The following is a 21655-nucleotide window of genomic DNA, read 5'->3' on the forward strand; positions in this document are numbered from 1 at the left end:
TGGCAGGATTTACATGAACTGATGCTGAGTGAGATGAGCAGAACCAGAACATTGTACACCCTAACAGCAACATGGGGGTGATGATCAATCTTAATAGACTTGCTCATTTTACCAGTGCAACAATCAGTTGGGGGTATCTGTGCTGGAGAATACCATCTGTATCCAGAGAAAGAATTGAATTGTGGAGTTTGAACAAAGACTATTACCTCTAATTAAAAAAAAATTATGTAATTTTTTTTTAGAATTTTATTTTTTTTAGGTTTTTGCAAGGCAAATGGGGTTAAGTGGCTTGCCCAAGGCCACACAGCTAGGTAATTATTAAGTGTCTGAGGCCGGATTTGAACCCAGGTACTCCTGACTCCAGGGCCAGTGTTTTATCTACTATGCCACCTAGCCACCCCAACATTATGTAATTTTGCTACCTCTTTGCTATTTCTCATATTTTATTTTTTCCTTAAGGATATGATATCTGTCTCAACACATCCAATTTGGATCAAAGAACAGCATGGAAACAATGTAAAGACTATCAGACTACCTTCTGTGGGGGTGGGGTGGAAGGGAGGTAAGTGAGATTGGGGGAAAATTATAAAATTCAAAAATAAATTTAAAAAAATTCCAGTGAAATAAGATCTCCCTAACATTCAAGGCTGTAAGGACTGCTGGGCTTACTTGGAATTCCAGGTAATGCCCCAGTCAGACCCTCTGCAACTTATATCTGCTACTTAGTTCTGCTTCTGGGGAAAAACAGAACAAGTCCAATCCACATAACAACTATTGCAGTACTGAAAGACAAGTGGTTCCCCCCTTAAGACCTGCAATTATTCTCTTCTGGCTAAAATTTGTCTCTTAATTCTTTCAGCTTATACTGAGGTCTCCAATGCTCTCACTATTCTGGTCACCTTCCAACTTCATGTCTTTCCTAGAATATGGCCTCCTCCCCCAAACTAAACATAATCCTCCAGATGTGGCCTGACTAGGGTAGAAAGCAGCAGGATTATGATACCAGCTTCTCTTTCCTCTTGGTCTAAGGTTTTTGGGATCATTTGAAACCTGCAGATCCCCTTTCTTTAGTGCTTCTGAGACTCTCATCAAGCATTTCTCTCACAAAGAGGGTAGGAAGTGGGAAACTTAATGGATTCCATTCTACAGATGAGGAAACCAAGGTCCAGAGAGGGTGACTTGAGAGCGGAGATCAAGGATAAAAGTCATGTCTTCTGACTCAGAGCTCTTCTTCCAGCTGCCTCTGTGAGAGGACATGTTCAGGTCAGAGGGCAGACTGAATTGTATCTTCAGAGAATATGGGATGGAAGGTCTGTCCTCTTTCTCAGGCTCTGACTATTCCATATCCCTTCCAAGTATATGGGTAGGCAGATGAATAGAGATAAAGGAATGGATCCAAGACGTATTGCAGAAGTAGAAGCAACAAAACTTAGTGGTGATGTCCAAAATGCAGTGGGTGATATGGGACCAGGTAAGGAGACATATTAGCTCTGTATATGTAGATCCAGGATTCACCTGCACAGAGATAATTGAATCCATCAAAGCTAATGGGAATAATATAGAAAATATTAGAAATATTTAGAAATAATATAGAAAAATAATATAGAAAAGAAAATGTGAAGAGAAGGAACTCAAGACAGAGCCTTGTGGCACATATTTACATAGGAGACATATGATGGTCCAGTAAAGAAAAATAAAAAAGGAAGTCAGATGATTTAGGACCAGGAGAGAGAATGTCAGGGAAGCCAAGAGAGGTGAGGTTATATAGTAGTAAAGTGTTCAAAGTAGGAAAAAGGCCAAAGAGGGAGAGAACTGGACAAAAGATAAAAGATCAAATGAAAGACTAAATAGATAATATACACTATGTATATAATATATGCTACATAGCATTACTCCAGATTTCTTCCTGTGAATTACTGTAACACTATAATTTGTAGCAATCAGTAGCCATTTATCAATAAGTCTTTTGATACGTGCCAAGTATGGCACAAAGTAAAATCACTCCAGCCCTTAAGAAATTTATGTCATATAGCAAAAACCAAAACATATATACAACGTGGTTTAGGGAGCAGTATTCTAGCAGCTAGGAAACCTAGAAAGGCTTCATGTAGGTAAGGGTTCTTGGAAACTTAAAGAAAATCAGCAGATTAGCACTACTTTAAGTTTTGTTGATTGCATCTTTAGGTTTGGAAATGATATCTTCTCAAGTAGACTGCAAACTCCTCCAGACAGAGACTGGATCTTTTTAACTTTACATATAGGTTATTTAGCTTCATACACTGTAGTTTATTCAATTAGTCATTTTCTCTTTCCAAACAATGAAGGGATAATTTTTGCATATATGTTAAAAGTTTTCCACTTCACAACAAAGTACCCACTAAGACATGGTCCTACCTCATGATGTTTACAATCTAGCCCAACATATGTGCAAATAACCTTGACATAACATAAAACCTAAGATGTAAGAGATGGAAAGCAAATGAAGAATGATCAAAAGCAAGGATTATGGAAACATAAAGGTGGTGTCTGAGCTAGACTTTAATGGTTCTAGGATTTGAACAGATATGGAATATGGCCTCCTCCCCCAAATTAAACATAATCCTCCAGGTGTGGCCTGACCAGTGTAAAAGACAGCAGGATTACAATTCCAATTTCTCTTTCCTCTTGGTCTAAAGTTTTGGGACCATTTGAAACCTGCAGATCCCCTTTCTTTAGTGCTTCTGAGGTTCTCATCAAGCATTTCCCCTCACAAAACCCCTGGTTGAGGTGGGAGGATAGTAAATGGGAAACTTATTGGATTCCATTCTACAGATGGGGAAACCAAGGTCCAGAGAGGGTGACTTGAAAGTGGAGATCAAGGATAAAAGTCATGTCTTCTGACCCAGAACTCTTCTTCCAGCTGCCTGTGTGAGAGGACATGTTCAGGTCAGAGAGCAGACTGAATTGTATCTTCAGAGAATGTGGGAATGGAGGGGAAGAGGCAAAGGGAACAAAATGGAGATGGATTTTCCCTTGGAAAAGACAACCAGCTTTTCCATGAGAAAATATGTAATAAGAGTATACTGTGGATACTGTGTGATGATCAGCTGGTATACTTTTTTATCCTTCTACAGTAACCAAGAGAAAGATATTGCCATTCACAGCCAGAGAAAGAACTATAAAGTTTGAATGCAAACCAAAGTAAACTATTTTCAGTTTTTGTAGAAATATTTAACATGATTGTACATGTATAATCAGATATGCTCTCTTAGAGAGAAAAATGTGGAACTCAAAAAAATCTTACAAAAAAAGGAATGTTAAAAATTCTCTTTACATGTAATTGAAAAAAATAAAATTGGAGAATCTCTAAGAGCTATGTTTACTCTATTCCTTGAACTTTCAAAAATGTATCTACATTGTCTATCAAGTCATTCAGTAAGTTAATTTGAAAACTTTTAAAAAACTGGACACTAGAGGGCACATGTTACTAGTTTGTGAATGGTGAATTTTTAGGAGGGTAGTTTCAGAAATGAGTTTACTGTAGAGGATCTTTGTGGGGCAACTTTTTTTATCTCTAATATATAGAAAAAGACAACTAAGGCATCTGAAAACAGAGGAGAAGTGGGGGAAGGCAAGGGAGACACTGGGACTAGATGGTGAAAACACAGTAAGGGAAATGCACAGGGTCATTAGGAAACTTTATTTCTGTATGCTAGTACTGTACAGAAAAAGGTGACTAGAATAAAGGTTTCTTCTCTGGGATACCAGTTAATTAAAAACTGACAATTACTAGTGTTTTTAAGGTTTTCAAAGCATTTTACAAAATCCTCACTGAAAAGCAAGTTTTTAAAATAACTCCAGAAATTCTCAGACCTCTTAAGATGCTTTTAGAGAACATCCTTCTCCAACAGCTCTGCATGAAGAATTCCAGTGAAAGAATTCTTCTTCCCCTTCCAGGTTCCAAGGACTGCTAAGATTATTGGGAACTCCTTCACGTGGAGTCCCAGCCAGAACCACCTTCTAGTTCTGCCTGTCTAATCCACACATCTTTCTTTTTTTAAAGGTTTTTGCAAGGCAAATAGGGTTAAGTGGCTTGCCCAAGGCCACCAGGCTAGGTCATTATTAAGTGTCTGAATTCGGATTTGAACTCAGGTCCTCCTGACTTCAGGGCCGGTGCTCTATCCGCTGTGCCACCTAGCTGCCCCATCCACACATCTCTTGCAATGCTGGAAGGTAAGTGATTCCCCTCAACCCTGCCAATTTTTTTCTCCAGACTAAAACCCTCTCCACTTCTTTCAGCTCAGCCTAGGGGCTCCAGTGCTCTTGCCATTCCAGTCACACTCTAGCTTGTACATGTCCTTCCTAGAATGTGCCCAACAGGTGGCACAGCGGATAGAGCACCGGCCCTGGAGTCAGGAGGACCTGAGTTCAAATCCTGCCGCAGACGCTTAATAATGACCTAGCTGTGTGGCCTTGGGCTAGTCACTTGACCCTGACTGCCTCACATTCAGGCCGCTTCCAAGCCTCCTGCTCCATATCTGATCCCTGGACTTGGCACGGTTCTCCCTCACTCAAATCCAATTCATGCGCTTGTCAGGGCATCAGTCTCTTGGAGACTCAAGGGCAGACCCCAGACTGTGGCCTCCCTGCCCCCCGGGCCCCAGAGTCATCACAACCCTGCAGCCGCGTGGCCCCGTCAGGCCGGGGGCAGCGCCATCACCAGCCGCCGGGCCTGGTCAGGCCTCTCTCCTCGCCCACGGGGCCCACTTCTAGGGGGTCTCCGACCCCCAAAGCTTCCGGCCCGCACATGGGGAAACTGAGGCCCGGGGAGGTTAAGTGCGCAGTCAAGGCCGGGCGCCGGGCTCTGGGGGGGCGGGGCGTTCAGGCGCCCTCCGGGCCGGGGCCCGACCGACTCCCCCCGCCTTCCCCATTCCTCTCCGGAAACTTCGGCCCCCGTTACCCACAATGCCGCGGGCCGCGCGCTTCTTTTCAGCAGCCGACGGAGGACTGCTTTACGGCCGTCGCGCCACCGGGGCGGGAGGTCACGCTCCTCCTCTCGGAGCCTTCGGTCCTTTATCCCCGCCCCCCCCGACGCTCAGGATTGGGTGAGGCCCCGCGGACTTGGGTGGTGATTGGCTGGCGGAGACGTCAGCCCGTCTTATTCGGCACAGGGCGGCCTGGAGGGAATTCCGAGTCTCTCGAGCTACGGCCGCGGCGGCGGAAGTGACCCGCGCGGTCCCGGCTCTGTCCCCGCCCCGGCGCCGCCGGCACCATGGTGAGGGGACTCTGAGGGAGAAGGCGCGGGGAGGCGGGGACCCCCGAGACCCGGCCCGGCGCCGGCGGCGGAGGGGCCGGGGCCTCTGCGAACTGCCGGCCGGCGAGGGGGGAGGGAAGCGGAGGGCTCACGGGCGCCGGGCCTCCTCCTCTTCCTCTTCTTCCTCCTCTTCTTTCTCTTCTCTTCCTCCTCTTCTCTTTCTCCTCTTCCTCTGCATCTCCATCAGTCCCTCACCTCTTCATTCCTTTATTTCTCTTCCTCTCCTTCCCCAACTTCTCTCCGCCTGGTCTGTCCTCTCCACCCTCTTCTCATCTGCCTCTTCCTCATCTCACTCCTCACCCCTTTCTTTAGTCCTCTCATCACCCTCCTTTTCCTTCCCTTCCCAGCTCACTCCTCCCCATCTCTCCTCTCTAACCCCTTCATCCTTCCTCATCTCTCTTTTCTCATTCCATTCCGGGTCGTTCCCCTAATATCGCTCTCCTCATCTCAAGCCTCATCCCTTCCTCTCCTCACCTCTCTTTTTCTCATCTCAGTCTTCCATCTTTCTCCTTGCCCCTCTCCTCATAGCCCCTCCTTTACCTTATCCAACTCCTCTCCCACTTTCTCCTCTACCCCTCCTCACTCATTTCCCCTTGCCTTCCTCCCCTCCCTCTTCACCCTCTCCTCTTTATCCCCCCTCTATTAATTTTCCTCCCCCATATCCCCTTTCTCTTTATTCTCTTTATCCATCTCTTCCTCTTCTCAACCCCTCCTACTCATTTTCCTCCTTATCTCCTACCTCATGCCCCTCATTCCCACATTTAATAAACTCCAGGGACTTTCGTTCACCTTCAGGATTCTGCTTGGTATTCAAAGCCTTTCATAACTTAAGACCCTTGCTCTCCTTTTTTATTCCCTACCATATAGTCTTCATTCCAATGACACCGATCTCTCTGCTATTCTTGATACAAGTCACTTGTCTCTTAGGTCCTCACATTTTCTCTGGCTGACCCCCTTGCCTGGAATGCCCTTTTTCTACATCTGTCTTCTGACTTCCTTTAAGTGCCAATTAAAATCCCACGTTTGGCAGGAAGCCTTTTCCAACTCCTCTTAATTCTAGTGTTTTCGTTCTGTTAATCATTTCCTATTTATCTTGTACATAGCATGTTTGTACATATTTGTTTATTCATCACACACCCCCCTCTTTGATTGTGAGGTTCTTGAGGACATGGGATGCCTTTTTTTTTGTATCCTCAGCCTGGCACATGGTGGACACCTAGTAAATGTTTCTTGACTGACTTATCCAGGGAGATGCCCTTTTCATTCTCTTCTTCTCCTTCTTCATTTCCTTTATTTTCTCTCCTCTTCTATCATCCTTCCCTCTTGTTTATTTTTGTTTTTGCAAGGCAATGGGGTTAAGTGACTTGCCCAAGTCATACAGCTAGGTAATCATTGAGTGTCTGAGGCTGGATTTGAACTCAGGTCCTCCTGATTCCAGGGCTGGTACTTGATCCACTGATGCCACCCAGATGCCCCCCATATTTTTTCATTCTCAACCCCATCGCCCCAATTATGCTAATTCATCTCTCCTCTTCCATCATTCTTCCCTTCATCTCACATCCTCATCTCCCTTAGACCCCTTGGACCTTCTGTCTCCTTCACTGTCTAAATCTTACTCCTACTCATAATCCTTTCACTATTTCTCCTGCTCCATTTTCCTTATCCTTTCATGATCAACTTACATGACCCCAGCAAGTCATTTAACTACCTGAACCTCAGTTTCCTTATTTGTGAAATGATGTGTAAGATTAGATTGTCTCTGATATATCTTAGATCCTATAATCTTTTCTTTCTCTTCTCCAATTACTTTTCTTAAGCCCTTCTCTTTCTCATATCCTCATACCTCTCATTTTCATCTCTTCATTTTTCTTTCCTCATCTTTCCTCCTCATCCTGTCTCTTCATTTCTACTCTTTCTTCCTTCATTTCTCTAATTCTCTCTAACTTGTCCCTTTTTCACTGCTATTTCATGTCTTCTTACCACCACCACTTTTGTCTCTTCTCTTTTCCTATACAGTTTTCTTTCACTTTCCCATCCATATCAGTCTCATCCTCTTTGCACCTTGGGTTTGGGGGAGGAAGGTAGGGTTTAGGAATTTGCATAAATCAAACAATTCTTTGATTTAAAAAAAAAGGGTAGGGCTTTTTATTTCCCCTGTTTGGACTTCTCTAAATTCCGTCTCCCCTTCTCTCTCTCTTCTTCCTGTGCTGGATCTCCCTTGAGTTATAGAGCAGCAAACATGCACATTTGGTCATCATGGAATTCCTACAGGAAACCAACTGGGAAGTGAACTTTGACCTATTTTCCTGTTGAGCTGTGGCCCACACTCACAATGGGTATCCCTTTTGAGGGGGTTTCCCAGAGCTCTTTTTCCTTTTTTTAAAGAAAACCCTCATATGCTTGTTTTAGTAACATACTAAAATTAGAAAGTTCATGGGCTTCCTTCTCAGACATCCCCAAGGATGACTTTGGATCAGAGATTGTCAGAGCTAAAATGACTCTTAGAGATTATCTTTTCTAACCTAATCTTACAGAAGAAGAAATTGAAGCTGGGTGCCTAGGGCTACACATCAAACAAGCTGCCTGGCCATGACTGATGACTCCCATGCCAGGGCTGTTTATACTACCCAGTAACACGTGTGTAAATTAAAATCCATAATGCAAGGAGGTATAAAATATTGAATATAGGGTAAAGTAACAACTTGATGGTAAAGTCTGTGAAGGGACTGATTGCTTTGGGCAGGCAACCTGAGAGGAAAAAGGTTCTAAGCTTTGTGGTGTCTGAGGAAAGGAAAGTATATTTAAATTAAATAGACTCCTGAACTCCAGTGATAATAAGTGAACATTGTTGATATTGACTTCTATGTTGAATGCAAATGTAGCATTATTGAAAGCAGATTAGTGTCCAGGTAAACCTCATTGTTTCCAGAATCTTATCTTATTTAATCTTACTCTAATTTAAAAACCCTGTGTCACTTGGAAAATGAGGGCAAGGAACTTGGTAACCTCTAAGGGTCCAAGGCTCTTTATAGGAACTATCCTCTATAGGAAGAAAGACAGGCTGAAAAGACAGGCTGATGAAATTCTCAATTGTCTTTTGTTTGCTTTCTTAGCTACCCTTATCCTTATTGAAGACTGCTCAGAATCACCCCATGGTGAGTAGGCAATGTGGCGGCCATTTGATAATCTTGAATCTCAAGACACCAGGAGGAAAACGTGAAGAGCCATCTCAAACCCTACATGTGGGAAGTCACTTTGTTTGTATTATTAATCTTTGGTTACCTAGGAAAATATACATGTTTTTTTCCTAAAAATGTTTATCTTGAGATCTTTTGTTTTGACATCACCCTCATATCCAGTTCTAACCTTTTCCTTTTAGCACATATGTATCAGGAGAATAATAAAATGTTTATGGAATTGCCTTGATCCAGATCACAGTTAGGTAGAAGGTACAATAACATGATTTGAACCTAGTTCTTTAAAGACTATTAATGAGCTCTTTTTCCCAGTGTGCTACAACTGCTTCTCTACTGGATACAAGGGAGCCTTCCTCAGTCTTTACTTCATCAATGTCAGATTAATCTTCTAGTCATACACCCACATCTTTAGTGGTTCCTTTCCTCCTATCAAAGCAAAGCTACCTGGCTTCTAAGGCCCTCTAGAAAGGTACCTCATTGCTGCCTTTTTCTGACCATATATGACTTATATCCAAGTCATATCTTCTACCTAGTTAGATCAGTTTCTTCTCTACCCTAGGAATTAAATATATTTATTCCCACCCCATGACTCATTAATATTGATTGTCCTTATATTGAGCTGCTTCATCCCTTCCTCTTAAAAATCTGAGGCATTTTCTTTTTTTATGTATTTTTTAAAAACTTATTCTGGGGTGGCTAGGTGGTGTAGTGGATAAAGCACCAGCCTTGGAATCAGAAATACCTGGGTTCAAATCGGTCTCAGACACTTAATAATTACCTAGCTGTGTGGCCTTGGGCAAGCCACTTAACCCCATTTGCCTTGCAAAAACCTTAAAAAAAAAAAAACCCAAAAAACTTATTCTGAACTTAAGAAATAAAACAAGTATTTCCATAACAAAGTATAATAGAAGAAAAGAGGATTGCATATGAAACTACAAATCTGTTATGTACAACTTGCTTTTCCTTTTAAATATAAAGTTATCCTGTAACTTAACTTTTTCCCCCTCTTCTTCCCCTTCTCTCCATACCCCCCCCAGAGATAACTAGCATTAGACACAAATATGTATGTATATGTAAAACTATACTATGCCTTCTCTATCAGTTTTTTCTCTGGATGCAGATAACATCTTCCATGAAGGTCCTTTGTTGATATTTTGGGTATTTATAATAATCAAAATGACTGGGTTGCTGAAAGTTATACTTAAATTGATGTTGATGTTACTGTATACAATATTCTCTTGGTTTTGCTCATTTCACTCTTCATGATTTCATCCATGTTTTTCTAAAAATCATCAAGCTCATCATTTCTTATAGCATAGTAGCATAGATTCCATCATAATCATACCACAATTTGTTTAGCCATTCCCCAATTGAAATGCATGCCCACAATTTCCAGTTCTTTGCTACTACAAAGAACTTCTATAAATACTTGAAATCATAGGCTGTTTTCCGTTTTTCCTTAATTATCTTGGGAAACAGACCTAATAGTGGTATTGCTTGGTCAAAGGCTATAGGCACTTTTGTAATTCTTTGGGCATAATTCCAAATTATCCTCCAATTTGCAGTTCCACCAACAGTGAATTGGTATCCCAATTTGTCCAGATTCCCTCCAACATTTGTTGCTTTCCCCTTCCATCTTTTTAGCCAATCTCATAGGTTTTAATTTGTAATTTTCTAATCTGCAATGATTTAGAACATTTTTTATATGTCTATAATTTGTTTTGATCTCTTCATGAGCAAATTATACCTGTTGATTCCTTTGACCATTTAGCATTGAGCAATGACTTGTATTCTTATAGGTTTGACAAAACTATATATTTGAGAGATGAGAACTTTATCTGAGAAACTTTATCAAAATTTTCCCCAGTTTTCTGCTTTCTTTCTGATCTTGGCTACATACATTGGCTTTATTTGTCAACCCTATTTTAATTTAATGTAATTGAAATTCTCCATTTTTTATACCTGATAGTGCTCTCTATCTCTTGTTTATTCATAAATTGTTTGCCTAGTCATAAATCTCATAAACAACATGTTCTATGTTCTTTAAATTTTCTTGTAATATTTCTGTTTATGTCTAGGTCATGTATCCATTCTTACCAGCTTGGTAAATGGTGTAAGATAGTGGTTTATTCTGCCAGACTGTTTTCCAGCTTTCCCAATGAATTCTTATCTCCAAAACTAAGTCATTACTCCTGTCAAATTCAAGAATACTATATTTTTGCTTCTGTAGGTTGCATGTCTACTCTGTTCCACTGATCTACCTTTCTATTTCTTAGCCAATTCCAGATAATGATTTCCTTATAGTTTAAGGTCTGCTACTGCTAAATCTCCTTCCTTTACATTTTTTCCATTTATTCTTTTGATATTCTTGATCGTCTATTTTTTCAAATGTTTTGTTACATTTCTTGGTAAAATAATGTGTTATTTAATTGGTATGGCAATGAATATATATTTAGGTAAAATTGACATTTTTATTATATTGGCTCTACCTACCCATGAACAACTAATATTTCTCCATTTATTTTTGTAAAAAAAAAGCTTTTTTTTATAATTTTTTCACATAGTTCCGTGTTTGGGAGCTTTATTTTCTAGGTATTTTTACTGTTTAGAGTTATTTTAATTGGAATTTCTCTTGTTATCTCTCCTTGCGTAGTTTTATTGGTTCTGTATAGGAATCCTGATGATTTATGTAGGTGTAGAGCTTTTTTTTTTTTAGGTTTTTTGCAAGGCAAATGGGGTTAAGTGGCCTGCCTAAGGCCACACAGCTAGGTAATTATTAAGTGTCTGAGGTCGGATTTGAACCCAGGTACTCCTGACTCCAGGGGCGGTGCTTTATTCACTGCACCACCTTGTGGCCCCCGTAGAGCCATTTCTTAAAGAGTGACCAAGGTTCAAGTCTGCCTATTTCTTGAATATTCCAGTTCTCATTAACTCCTATGAAACAGAGAACTTAGAACCATCAGCATCTAATTATATGCTTGTTTTTATCATTTTCTATGTAGGTACTCAATTACATTTCTTGAAGGTTGCAATAATATTCTTAGCACATAACAGACATAAGTAAATATTTGGTAGTTGATTAGTTAATTTATGGCTTGAATCTTATTGTTTTCTAGTTGGTGGAACTAAAAAATGGTGAAACCTACAATGGGCACCTTGTGAGCTGTGATAATTGGATGAACATCAATTTGAGAGAGGTCATCTGTACATCCAGGGTAAGTATCCCTTTGCAGAACCCATTGCCTGGTGACCTGTGCCCAGCCAACTTTATAGGAGCTCACTTGATAGAAGGACCTGAGGGATCATCTAAACCAGCCTCCTTACTTTACAAATATGGAACCTGAGAAACAGAAAGGGAAAGTCATAGGGGTAACAGTCATTTAGTACATACCCTATATGTGCAAGGAACTGGGACACAGAAGTAAAGCAGGTCCTGCCCTACTTGTGTTTTTCGGTAGAATGTCAAGATGGGATTCAAGCCCAGTTCCTCCATCTCTTAACCTATAACAAATTTATTTTCTTCATTTTATCCTACCCCAACCCCATTGAGAAGGAAAGAAAAAAAAAGAAAAGTTTAGCAAAAATACACAATTTCTTCATTGGCCATATTGTAAAATAAATGTCTTATTCTGCATCTTGAGTCCAGTACCTCCATCAGGAATTGCTCATAGAGTTCCCATCAGCAATTTCTTAATACACAGTAGTATTCTATTTTATTGATACACCATCATTTGTTGAGTTATTCCTCAATTGGTGGGCACTCTCTTCATTTTGGTTCTTTGCCATTATAAAAAAGAACCACTATGAATATTTTTGTGCACATGGATCCTTTTCCTCTTTCTTTCCTCTCTTTGAGGCAGGCCTCATCATGGTGTTACTGGATCAAAGGGTAGGCACAGTTTAGTGACATTCAGAAAGATTGGGCAGGTTCCTAGCTCTGTGAACTGTATATTAATGTACAATACCTGTTTTCTTGGAGTCCTCCAAAATTTATCATTTTGGGAGGGGTAGGGGGACACTTTTGTCAATCTGATGAGTGTGTGGTAGAAGTTCAGAATTTTCTTTAATTTGCATTTCTCTAATTGTTAGTGATTTGGAGGTTTTTCCTTTGAAAGCTGCCTGTTTTCATTCTTCCTCACAATGACTTTATCCTTTGGAGGCTTTAGTTGGTTGATAAATTTTCTTCACCCAATGTGTACGTATTGGGACACAGGGCAGAATCAGTTGCTCTTGTTGCTGCTACTCTTTTTTTTTTTTTTTTTTTGCAAGGCTATGGGATTAAGCGACTTGTCCAAGGTCACACAGTTAAGTAATTATTAAGTATCTGAGGTCAGATTTGAACTTAGGTCCTCCTGACTTCCAGGTCAGTGCTTTATCCACTGTACCACCTAGCTGCCCCTGCTGCTATTCTTAATAATGAGAACTAAGATTCCTAAAATGCTTTATGATTTTCAAATCACTGTCTTCCTAAGCCCCTGTGAGACTGCTAGTAGATTTTATAGAGGAGGAAAGTGAGGCTTAGGAAAGTGACTCATGGAGCTGATGGGTAGAAGGAACCCCTCAGGATCCCCTTTTACCATACATGTAGACAATACTGGGGATTTTAAAGATCAATTCATATTTCTTCATCTTTCTTCCCTGCTGCCAGCCACATTTTGTGACTTAGTATTTCCTTCACTCATCAAGGTTGCCTCCAAGGGACCTACATTTAGACTTACTGGTATTAATTTCAATGAAGAGGAGTTTAACTTTGGAAGGATCGTGGGATGGGACAATTGAAGGGAATAAACATCTAGAGAATACCTATTTAGGGGCCCAGGCCCTGTGCTAAGAAATTTGACATATCTCATTTGATTGTCACAGCAACCCTTTGAGGTTGGTGCTGTTATTAACCCCGTTTTACATTTGAGCAAACTGAGGCAGACAAGTGAAGTGACTTGCTCACAGTCACATAACTAAGATATGTCAGAGACTGGATTTGAATTCAGGACTTCCTGACTCCAGGCCCTGCCTTCTGTCCACTTTGACCCCTTGATGGTAGGAGGACCAGTTGATTGGAGTTTAAATTTAATTTTGTCTTTTAAATTTTTGATTTTTTTAATTCATAGTCTTTCAAAAGACCTAAATCCTTATAGCTCTGCTAGATTCCTTATGTGACCTTAGGTAAATCATTTCCCTGATGTGGGCTTCTAGTTTCCATATCTGTAAAAGAAAGCTCTTAGCCAAGGTCAGGGTTTGAATTTTTTTGTGTCATGTATCCCTTTGGCAATCTAGTGAAGCTTTGTGGATCTCTTCTCAGAATTATGCTTTTAAATATATAAAAATGTATAGGATTACAAAGGAAACCAAATATAATGAACTACAATTATCAAAAAATTAGTTATAGTTCACAGGCTGAAGGTTAAGCAACCCTGGACTAGATCATCTTCAAAACCCTTTTCCGGTCTAATACTGAATTTGTCTTTCCTTGGAGTTGGAAAAATACAGTCTGTAGATAAGGGCTAGCAGTTACTGAACAATGCCCAGGAGTGGCCACTAGATGGCATAAAAAACAGCATTGGATTTCAAACACACTTTGCTGGCACCAAAGAGGTTAGTTTGTTTATTCCTCAACAGAGAACTGAAAGAAGGAAGTAAAGAGACAAGACAACCTTCCTTGTACATTAAGTTAAATGCCACCCAGGATGATCCGAGACCAAATACTCCTTTTGGGAAAGAGAGTCTTAAATTTAACAAGATTTAAACTCAGGTCTTTATGTCTCCCAAGTCCAGAGCTTTCTTTTAATGACAACACCAAAGACCAGGCATTACTTCTGTGAAGATGGCAGAGGTTTCATCTAAATGTTAGAATTCTCTCTTGGATTTGTTTTGGAATTCATTTAAATGGTTTCTACCCTTAAGGTGCAAAGCTTTAAAGCTCAGAAATCATCTAAACCCAAACCCAGCATTCTGTAGATGAGGAAATTTAAGTGAGATATCTTTCCCTTCACTGTACAGTAGTAAAGCAAATTAGTAACTGAAGGCTGGAGTAGAGCCTAGAGGCCTCTGGACATTGCTGCTCTTTCTGTTGTACAAGATTGTTTCCCTTTGCCCAAGTTACAACCAAATAACTAGGAAATTTAAAGCTGAAAGGGGCCCCAGGATACAGAATATCAGAACTGGAGAGGTCCTAAGAACATGGAAGGCCCAGAATATATTTCTGATGAATTGAATTTCAGACTAGGAAGTAAAAGGGCAAAATGGAGGTGGTAGTAGTAGTAGTGGTAGTGGTAGTGGTGGTGGTGGTAGTGGTGGTGGTAGTAGTAGTAGTAGTAGTAGTAGTAATGACAATATCCTTAGTGTTTTTAAGGTTTGTAGAGTGTTTTGCAAATCAGAACAGCTGTTCAAGGTAGGTGCTATGATAATATGCATTTTATAGTTAAGGGAACTGAGGCTAAGAGAGGTTAAGTGACTTTCCCAGGGTTCCACAGCTAGCTCATCTTCTGAGGCTAGAATTAAACTGAGGACTTCCTGACTACAAGTCTAGGATTCTGTCCACTGTGCTATCTAGCTGCCTCTGTAAAAGACAGAAGAATACAAAGGTTGAAATTCTTTGACTAGTTTAAATAAATTGTATAGTGAAATAGTTTTTTTACTTAGAATAAAGAGAATGGTTTGAATTCTGGCTCTGGCACTTAGTCATTGACCATGCAACCCAAAGATGCTTCTCTTAACCTCCAGTGAAAATGATGATAACCTTTAGTGCCAGGTTCATAGTTGGGAGAATTAGATGACATAATATATATGAAATGTCTAGCAAATCTTAGAACAATTTAGAACTATTGTTAATATTCATAAAGTCAGAGTTGGAAAAGCATCCAATAGAACACATTCTGGGCTCTAACATGATGATGTCCAAGACCCTCCCTAAGCTAGATAAGGTCAGGTCACAGGACCAGGACTTGAGTCAAAATCCCCTAATTTCTTGCTTCCTATTGCTGCTCGGTTTTGTGCTACTTTAATTTTAGTTTTCCTTAGGTCAAAGGGAATTTGGGTTTTGCCTGTTAGTTATTCACATATTTATTGTATTGTCAATTATATAACCAGCACTGTCCTAATATTTGATGTAATTGCTGCCCTCAGACTTGAAGGGGGGGGGGGGAACAAGACTTGTAAAATGACAAGAGAACAGTACGAAGTGATGCATGGGGATGTGTTAAATTGAGTGTAACAAACTCCCAAGTAGTAGAAGGAACTTTGAGTTGGAGAGTGAGGAAGACTGGTTTCTTAATGGAGTCATAGAATCTTAGGATTTGGAGATCATTGGGTCTAGACTTTTCATTTTGCAGATGAGAAAAATAAAGGCCCTTATCTTCTTTGGGTCTCAGTTCCTCCACCTGTAAAATGGGAGGGTTGGTGGAGGTAATCTCCAGTCATCCTGACTTTGCTGTTTCATGATAAAAGAAATGAGCTTGGACTTCAGTCTTTGGGAAATGACTCCTGGAGGGGCCTTGGGTTGGCCAAGTTGAAAGGAAAGGGCTTTCCAGAAGGTAAAAGAGAAAGAACAACAGCTTGGACTCAAAGCTGGAAGTGATTATGTTCAGTTCATAGGCCCCAGAGAAGCTCTGCTCCCCATTCCTTTCCCCCCAATCAGAGATTGAAGCTGAGGAGGAAGGAGAGAGGGAAGGGAGCAGCTGCTCTTTGGTAAACAGTGAGATCCTCAGTTCTTGCTGTCCTCTAGCCTGAAAACATTGATATTTCCTCCCTAGGATGGTGATAAGTTCTGGCGCATGCCTGAGTGTTACATCCGAGGCAGCACCATTAAATACTTGCGGATTCCTGATGAGATTATTGACATGGTAAAAGAAGAGGTGGTATCCAAGGGCAGAGGTCGGGGTGGTGTGCAACAGCAGAAGCAGCAGAAGGGGCGCGGTGCAGGTGGAGCTGGCCGAGGTGAGTTTCCCAACTGGTTCTTGATGGGCCTGGCAGAATGGCCAGTTATGACCCTTAATTGAAAATTGGACTGTAAAAGTTGGGCTTTTACTCAATTTTAAACTTGAACTCTGGGGTCTTTAGAAACAAGGGTGGCAGCAGTAGAGAGAGTGACCATCTATCTACCTTCTAACTCTGCATTGACATCCTTAGCTGAAGCTATCATTGCAGTCAATAGAATCCACCTATTGCATGTTTTTGATTTCCTGCCTAGTCTAAAAAAACCATTTGTAAGAAGGCTCTAGCAGCAGCCAATGTTAACTTACCTCTGGGAAGTCTTGGGGGAACTTTGCTGTAATTCAGTTGTTCTTCCATAACACCCTGTCAGGATTTACTTTTTTTTTTTTTTTTTTTTTTTTATGTTTTTGCAAGGCAAATGGGGTTAAGTGGCTTGCCCATGGCCACACAGCTAGGTAATTATTAAGTGTCTGAGACCGGATTTGAACCCAGGTACTCCTGACTCCAAGGCCTGTGCTTTATCCACTATGCCACCTAGCTACCCCTAGGATTTACTTTTAAATAATTTGACAACAAAAGTTTTTGATGGAAGCCCAGGCTCCTGGGTTGGTGAGAATGAAAACACAGAATGTCAAACCTGGGAGGACCTTAGAATATAAAATGTCAGAGTGGGAAGAGATTTAGAATATGGAGTATTAGAGCTGGGATGGGATTTATAACCTAGAACTTTGGAATCAGGAGTGTTTTTAAAATACAGAAACCTGGGGTGAGAGGGTCTACTCCTTTTACAATATCCACAAGGGTCCAGGCTGTGCTTCAACACCACCAGTAACTCATGGATCAAGCCATTCCATTTTTTGGCAATTCTTGCTATTAGGACATTCTTCCTGAGATGACACTTAAATCTGCCACTTTGTGACATGACTGAGGTCACGTGATGGGTAGAGCAAGGCCAGGTATGGGCTGTCTCCTAGTCTAATGTTCACAGCTTCTTTAGCAAAGTTCTGTTGCATTCATCCCCTCTCCGCTTCCTTCCTGGTGTTTATTTCTCTTTACTACTATGGATTAATTCAGTTATGGAATTCCTTAAATATGGGCTGTCAGGAAAGCAGCTCAAGAATTTTTACCATTTTAAAACTAACAAAGGCTGAGACAGTTGATCTTGCCTTGCTTCTCCCATCTATTGGCCAAGAGGTTTGTCCCCAAAGTGGAGAACAAACTTCTTTTGGAAGAACCAAGCCCTCCCCTGGCCACCTCATAATCCTGGACCATCAATTCTCTGAGCACATAGCTCCATTATAGGGACTGGAGAGAGAGAAATCCACCAACTTTATTAAATACCTTTTTTGCATTTCCATCCCCGTCAGAAAACATGACTTTATGAATGGCTGGAGTCATTTCTTTTGGATTGGTGTGTATGAGGGCAGTAGGAAATCTATGAAATATGGAACAAATTGAATTTGCTGTGAACTCCTTCCTCCAGCCCTTCTGGCTGCTTTTGTGTTTAAACAAACAGAATCTTCTGCTTCTCACAGGGCTGCTAAAATAAAAAAACCAAAACCAAAACCAAGATAAATGTGCCTGAACAGGTCAAGACTTCATACTTAGAATGTGGGCTGGATTTGTCCAGCCACCTTTGGGCTTGAGTGTAGCTCCACAGCTGAGGGTACTGGATTCCTTGCATTATGAGAAAACACAGCCAGTTGCCCTTGGTGCTTATGATCTTTGTGCTCCCACAGGTGTGTTTGGAGGTCGAGGCCGAGGTGGGATTCCCGGCAGTGGAAGAGGACAGCAGGAGAAAAAACCAGGCCGGCAAGCTGGGAAGCAGTGAAGGGTGGCTCTGGTCAGGCCTTGCAAGAGACTTTGATGGGAAGACCCCCTTGCTGCTGCCTTGTATTGGCCTTGTGAATTGGTGTCCTATTTCTAATTTTCAGTTAATAAATATTTTTTTTAAAAAAAGAAAATTGGGACTAGGCAGGTAGAGGAAGAATCCCATGAATCATGTCTTTTGTAATTTGAAATTCTCTTCTTTAGGTAAAATTAGAGTTAGTCATTACCTCACTTGTTTTAGCTGCCATTCTAGAGGCAGAAACCTTGGGGCTTTTCAGTTTTCTGACAGTGTTGGTTACTGGGGACTTGATTCCTAGGAAAAGTTCAATACTATTTCATCTGAAAGATTCTGAACCATTTGTCTAAGTGTAGCTGAACATGGTGGTCTTTGTCCCTTATTTAAGGGTATTTCAGGCATTTCTAGAGTGGTTTTCTTGTGCTGCCATCTATCTTGTGATGTTTGCTTTAAGATTTGGGCATTTCTGACATATGGCAGGTTTTTTCCTTCAAAGTTTCATGCCCTGAAACTGTCAAGGAGGTGTTTCCTTTAAGTCTGTTCCCCAACCTTGCTTCTTCTTTTTTTTTTAAAAGAAAAAACTAAAAATAGAGGTTGGAACTTGTTTCAGAGGATAATTATTGAAGTTGTTTTCCCATTTTTCTCCCAGCATTTGTTTTGGGGAAACCACTTTAGTTTGTGACTGAAATAAAAATAATACAACCATAAGTTGAAATTAATAATTCTTTTTTACATGGTCAGCAGATGAGCATGTGATTTCTTCATTCTCAAACTGCCATGGAACATATTTCCACCCTCACTGCTCAGGAAACCCCATTCCCTAGAAAGATGGTAACTTTGAGTTTTGAAGTGAGAAATGCACTGCACACCTTCTTTGTGGCACCAGAGCTATTCCCCCGACAAACCCTCTATCTCCTGGTTCTTTGACATATGTGTCTCTTTAAGAAGTTAAACTAGTATACAGAAATACTTGTTACTTCCCAGAACCTTTTAAGCTTCAAAATTCTGGGGGTAAAAATAGAATGTTTATGTCTTTCTGTTTCAATGGTTTTAAATTCTAACATCTTGTACATTCATTTTGTTTTCTGGGGGGAGATTCTCACCTTCTTTCCCATTCTTTCCCCTTCTGCAAAGATATTTCAAGTATCAAGATTATAATCAGGGTCTTGCTTTGAAATGATTTTCTGGAATGTTTGCGGAGAATCTTTGGAAACATTTGTAAGGCAGGCTTCAGACTTAGATATACCTTTTAAATTGTGTAAGGAATTTGTACCATTTTACTAGAAAATTTGTATTTGCAATCCTGGTACTCTTATAGTCACTATTGTTATTCTCAGAAAACCTCAAACTGAAGCTTTATAGGGATGCAGGAAGAAATACTTGGGAAAAAAATTCTCATTGAGCTTTTCACACTCCTTTAGAAATAAGAAATCTGTTTCCACCAGACATGAGATTGTATATTTTGTCTCAATAATTTATCTTGAATATTAGAGCCAGAATTCTTTTGGAGGGGTAGGGGTAGGTGGGAGGAATGTTACAGGTAGGTAACAAGAAGGTTTTATCTGACACAACTCTCCCTTTTTTAAAAGATGAAGATGAAAAAAAGACAAACCATATCCAGTGTTGTAAGTAAGAAGAAGCACCTAGGTTAACGAGGTTTTATATATGCATATTTTCTTGATGACAACTTGGTTGAATTCTCTCTGAATGGTTATTGGAATAAATGCAATGTTAACCTGTAGAATATTACTTGCTCTTTATATCTTCAACCAAACTGTGCTCACATCATCCTCCATGTCTTCTTCACACTTAGAACATTTCCATGACAGAATAAGGAGCTTGTTCTGTATCTTAGAATCATGTTACCAAGAATTCGAAAGTGATCTCAAAGACCATCTAGTTCAACCTCCCACCCACTGCCACAGTTCCTCAACATCCCTGGCAGGTGGTGATTGTCTATTCTCAAATCAGTAGCTATAACCCATAGCCTAAAATGAACTGTTCTAATCTTTATCCTCCCTGGGAGAGTAATTAAGCTGTCATAATTGATACCCTTTCAAGTTTATATGATGTTACAAATGAAAATTCAATACAGAAATCTGTAACATTCTTGACAAGTGGTCTATTAAACCAAAAATCTACCTTTCTGTACTTTCCTCCATTCTGATTCTACCCTTGGGGCAAAGTACAGAATCTGTTCCATCTTCCCTAATGGCCTTTCAGATATTGAAAGAAATTGGTCATGTAAGCCTTCTTCACCTCGTTTTTTTAAACATCCCCTTTCAGCAGAGTCTCTATTCTCCTCTCCATCATCATTACCCTCTTAGGAGATCCATTTTAGTCTATCAGTGATTTGCTAAAAATGTAGCTGGAGCTGGACACAGTATCAGTTGAGCAGAGTATGACAGGCCTATCACATATTCTGGATGCTTTTTCAGCTACCATCTTATGGTATAGGGGCTTATTTTTTGACCTTCCAAGTCAACATTTTAATGAAGCAAAAACACATGAAGGGGTGCTATAAATGGTGGAGAGAAGATAACCTTGGGGTGATTGGGAGGATAGTGATAAGCAGGAGAGAAATGAAAGCTATCCTGTGAACTTCCTCAAAATGGAATTTTATATGCACTCATATTAACAGCCACTAAAATCAATGGGTCTTTTACAAATGGCCTACCCTATTAATACTGATGCAAGAGTCATCTCTTCCTGCTTGCACAAATTCTCCTTGTTAACCCAAGTTCGGAATATTGATTTTAGTCCAAAATTGTCTTGCAGAATCCAAGAATCAGAAGACATTAGTCCAATTTCATTCTGGGTGGGAATTCTCTCTAGGGAAACCAGGAAAGCAGTAGACAAAAGTGCCAGACCTCGTGTCAGACTCCTGGAGTTCAAATCTGACTTCTGACATTAGCTACATGACCCAACACAAGTCACAACCCTAATTGCCTCATTTTCTTCATCTGAAAAATGAAGCTAGTGAAATGACTAGCCACCCCAAGAAAATTCTTGCCAAGAAAACTCAATGGGATCAGTCAGACATGACTGAAATACAACAAGGGAATTCTCTATAATATCCCCAACCAATCAAAAATTGACCCTTTGTCCTAGTGATAAAGATCTTACTACTTAATAGATGGCCTATTCCACTTTTGGAATCATGATGAAGTATTTCCTTCTAGTGCCGCAGCTTCCCTTATTCTGGTTCTGGTCTGGGGCTAAGGAGAAAGTTGTAAAGTGGGAAAGAGCACCTAAATAACTTGGGTTCAAATTCTGTTCCAAGTCAATCTTTCCAGACCTCACTTAGCATCCTGATGTGACTACAGCTATGATCCCAAGTCTTTCATACTTTCCCAACTAGTAGAACTTCAAATACTGTCTCTAAGCTAA

General features: G+C 40.4%; 1 protein-coding gene across 2 annotated transcripts; it reads left to right on the plus strand.

The window, feature by feature from the left end:
- The first annotated feature begins 5145 nt into the window (after positions 1 to 5145).
- LSM4 (LSM4 homolog, U6 small nuclear RNA and mRNA degradation associated) lies at positions 5146 to 20011 on the plus strand. Of its 2 annotated transcripts, none has more exons than XM_074204785.1 (5): positions 5146 to 5254; positions 8407 to 8448; positions 11607 to 11705; positions 16239 to 16422; positions 18159 to 20011. In XM_074204785.1, exons 1-5 carry the CDS (start codon positions 5252 to 5254, stop codon positions 18248 to 18250), a joined length of 420 nt encoding a protein of 139 aa, XP_074060886.1. In that variant the 5' UTR covers positions 5146 to 5251; the 3' UTR covers positions 18251 to 20011. The 2 variants fall into 2 exon arrangements, with proteins under 2 accessions (XP_074060886.1, XP_074060887.1); XM_074204786.1 differs by lacking the exon at positions 5146 to 5254 and adding an exon at positions 7556 to 7930.
- Positions 20012 to 21655: the final 1644 nt, after the last annotated feature.

The sequence above is a fragment of the Macrotis lagotis genome, chromosome X (assembly GCF_037893015.1).
Source record: "Macrotis lagotis isolate mMagLag1 chromosome X, bilby.v1.9.chrom.fasta, whole genome shotgun sequence".
Taxonomy (NCBI): domain Eukaryota; kingdom Metazoa; phylum Chordata; class Mammalia; order Peramelemorphia; family Peramelidae; genus Macrotis; species Macrotis lagotis.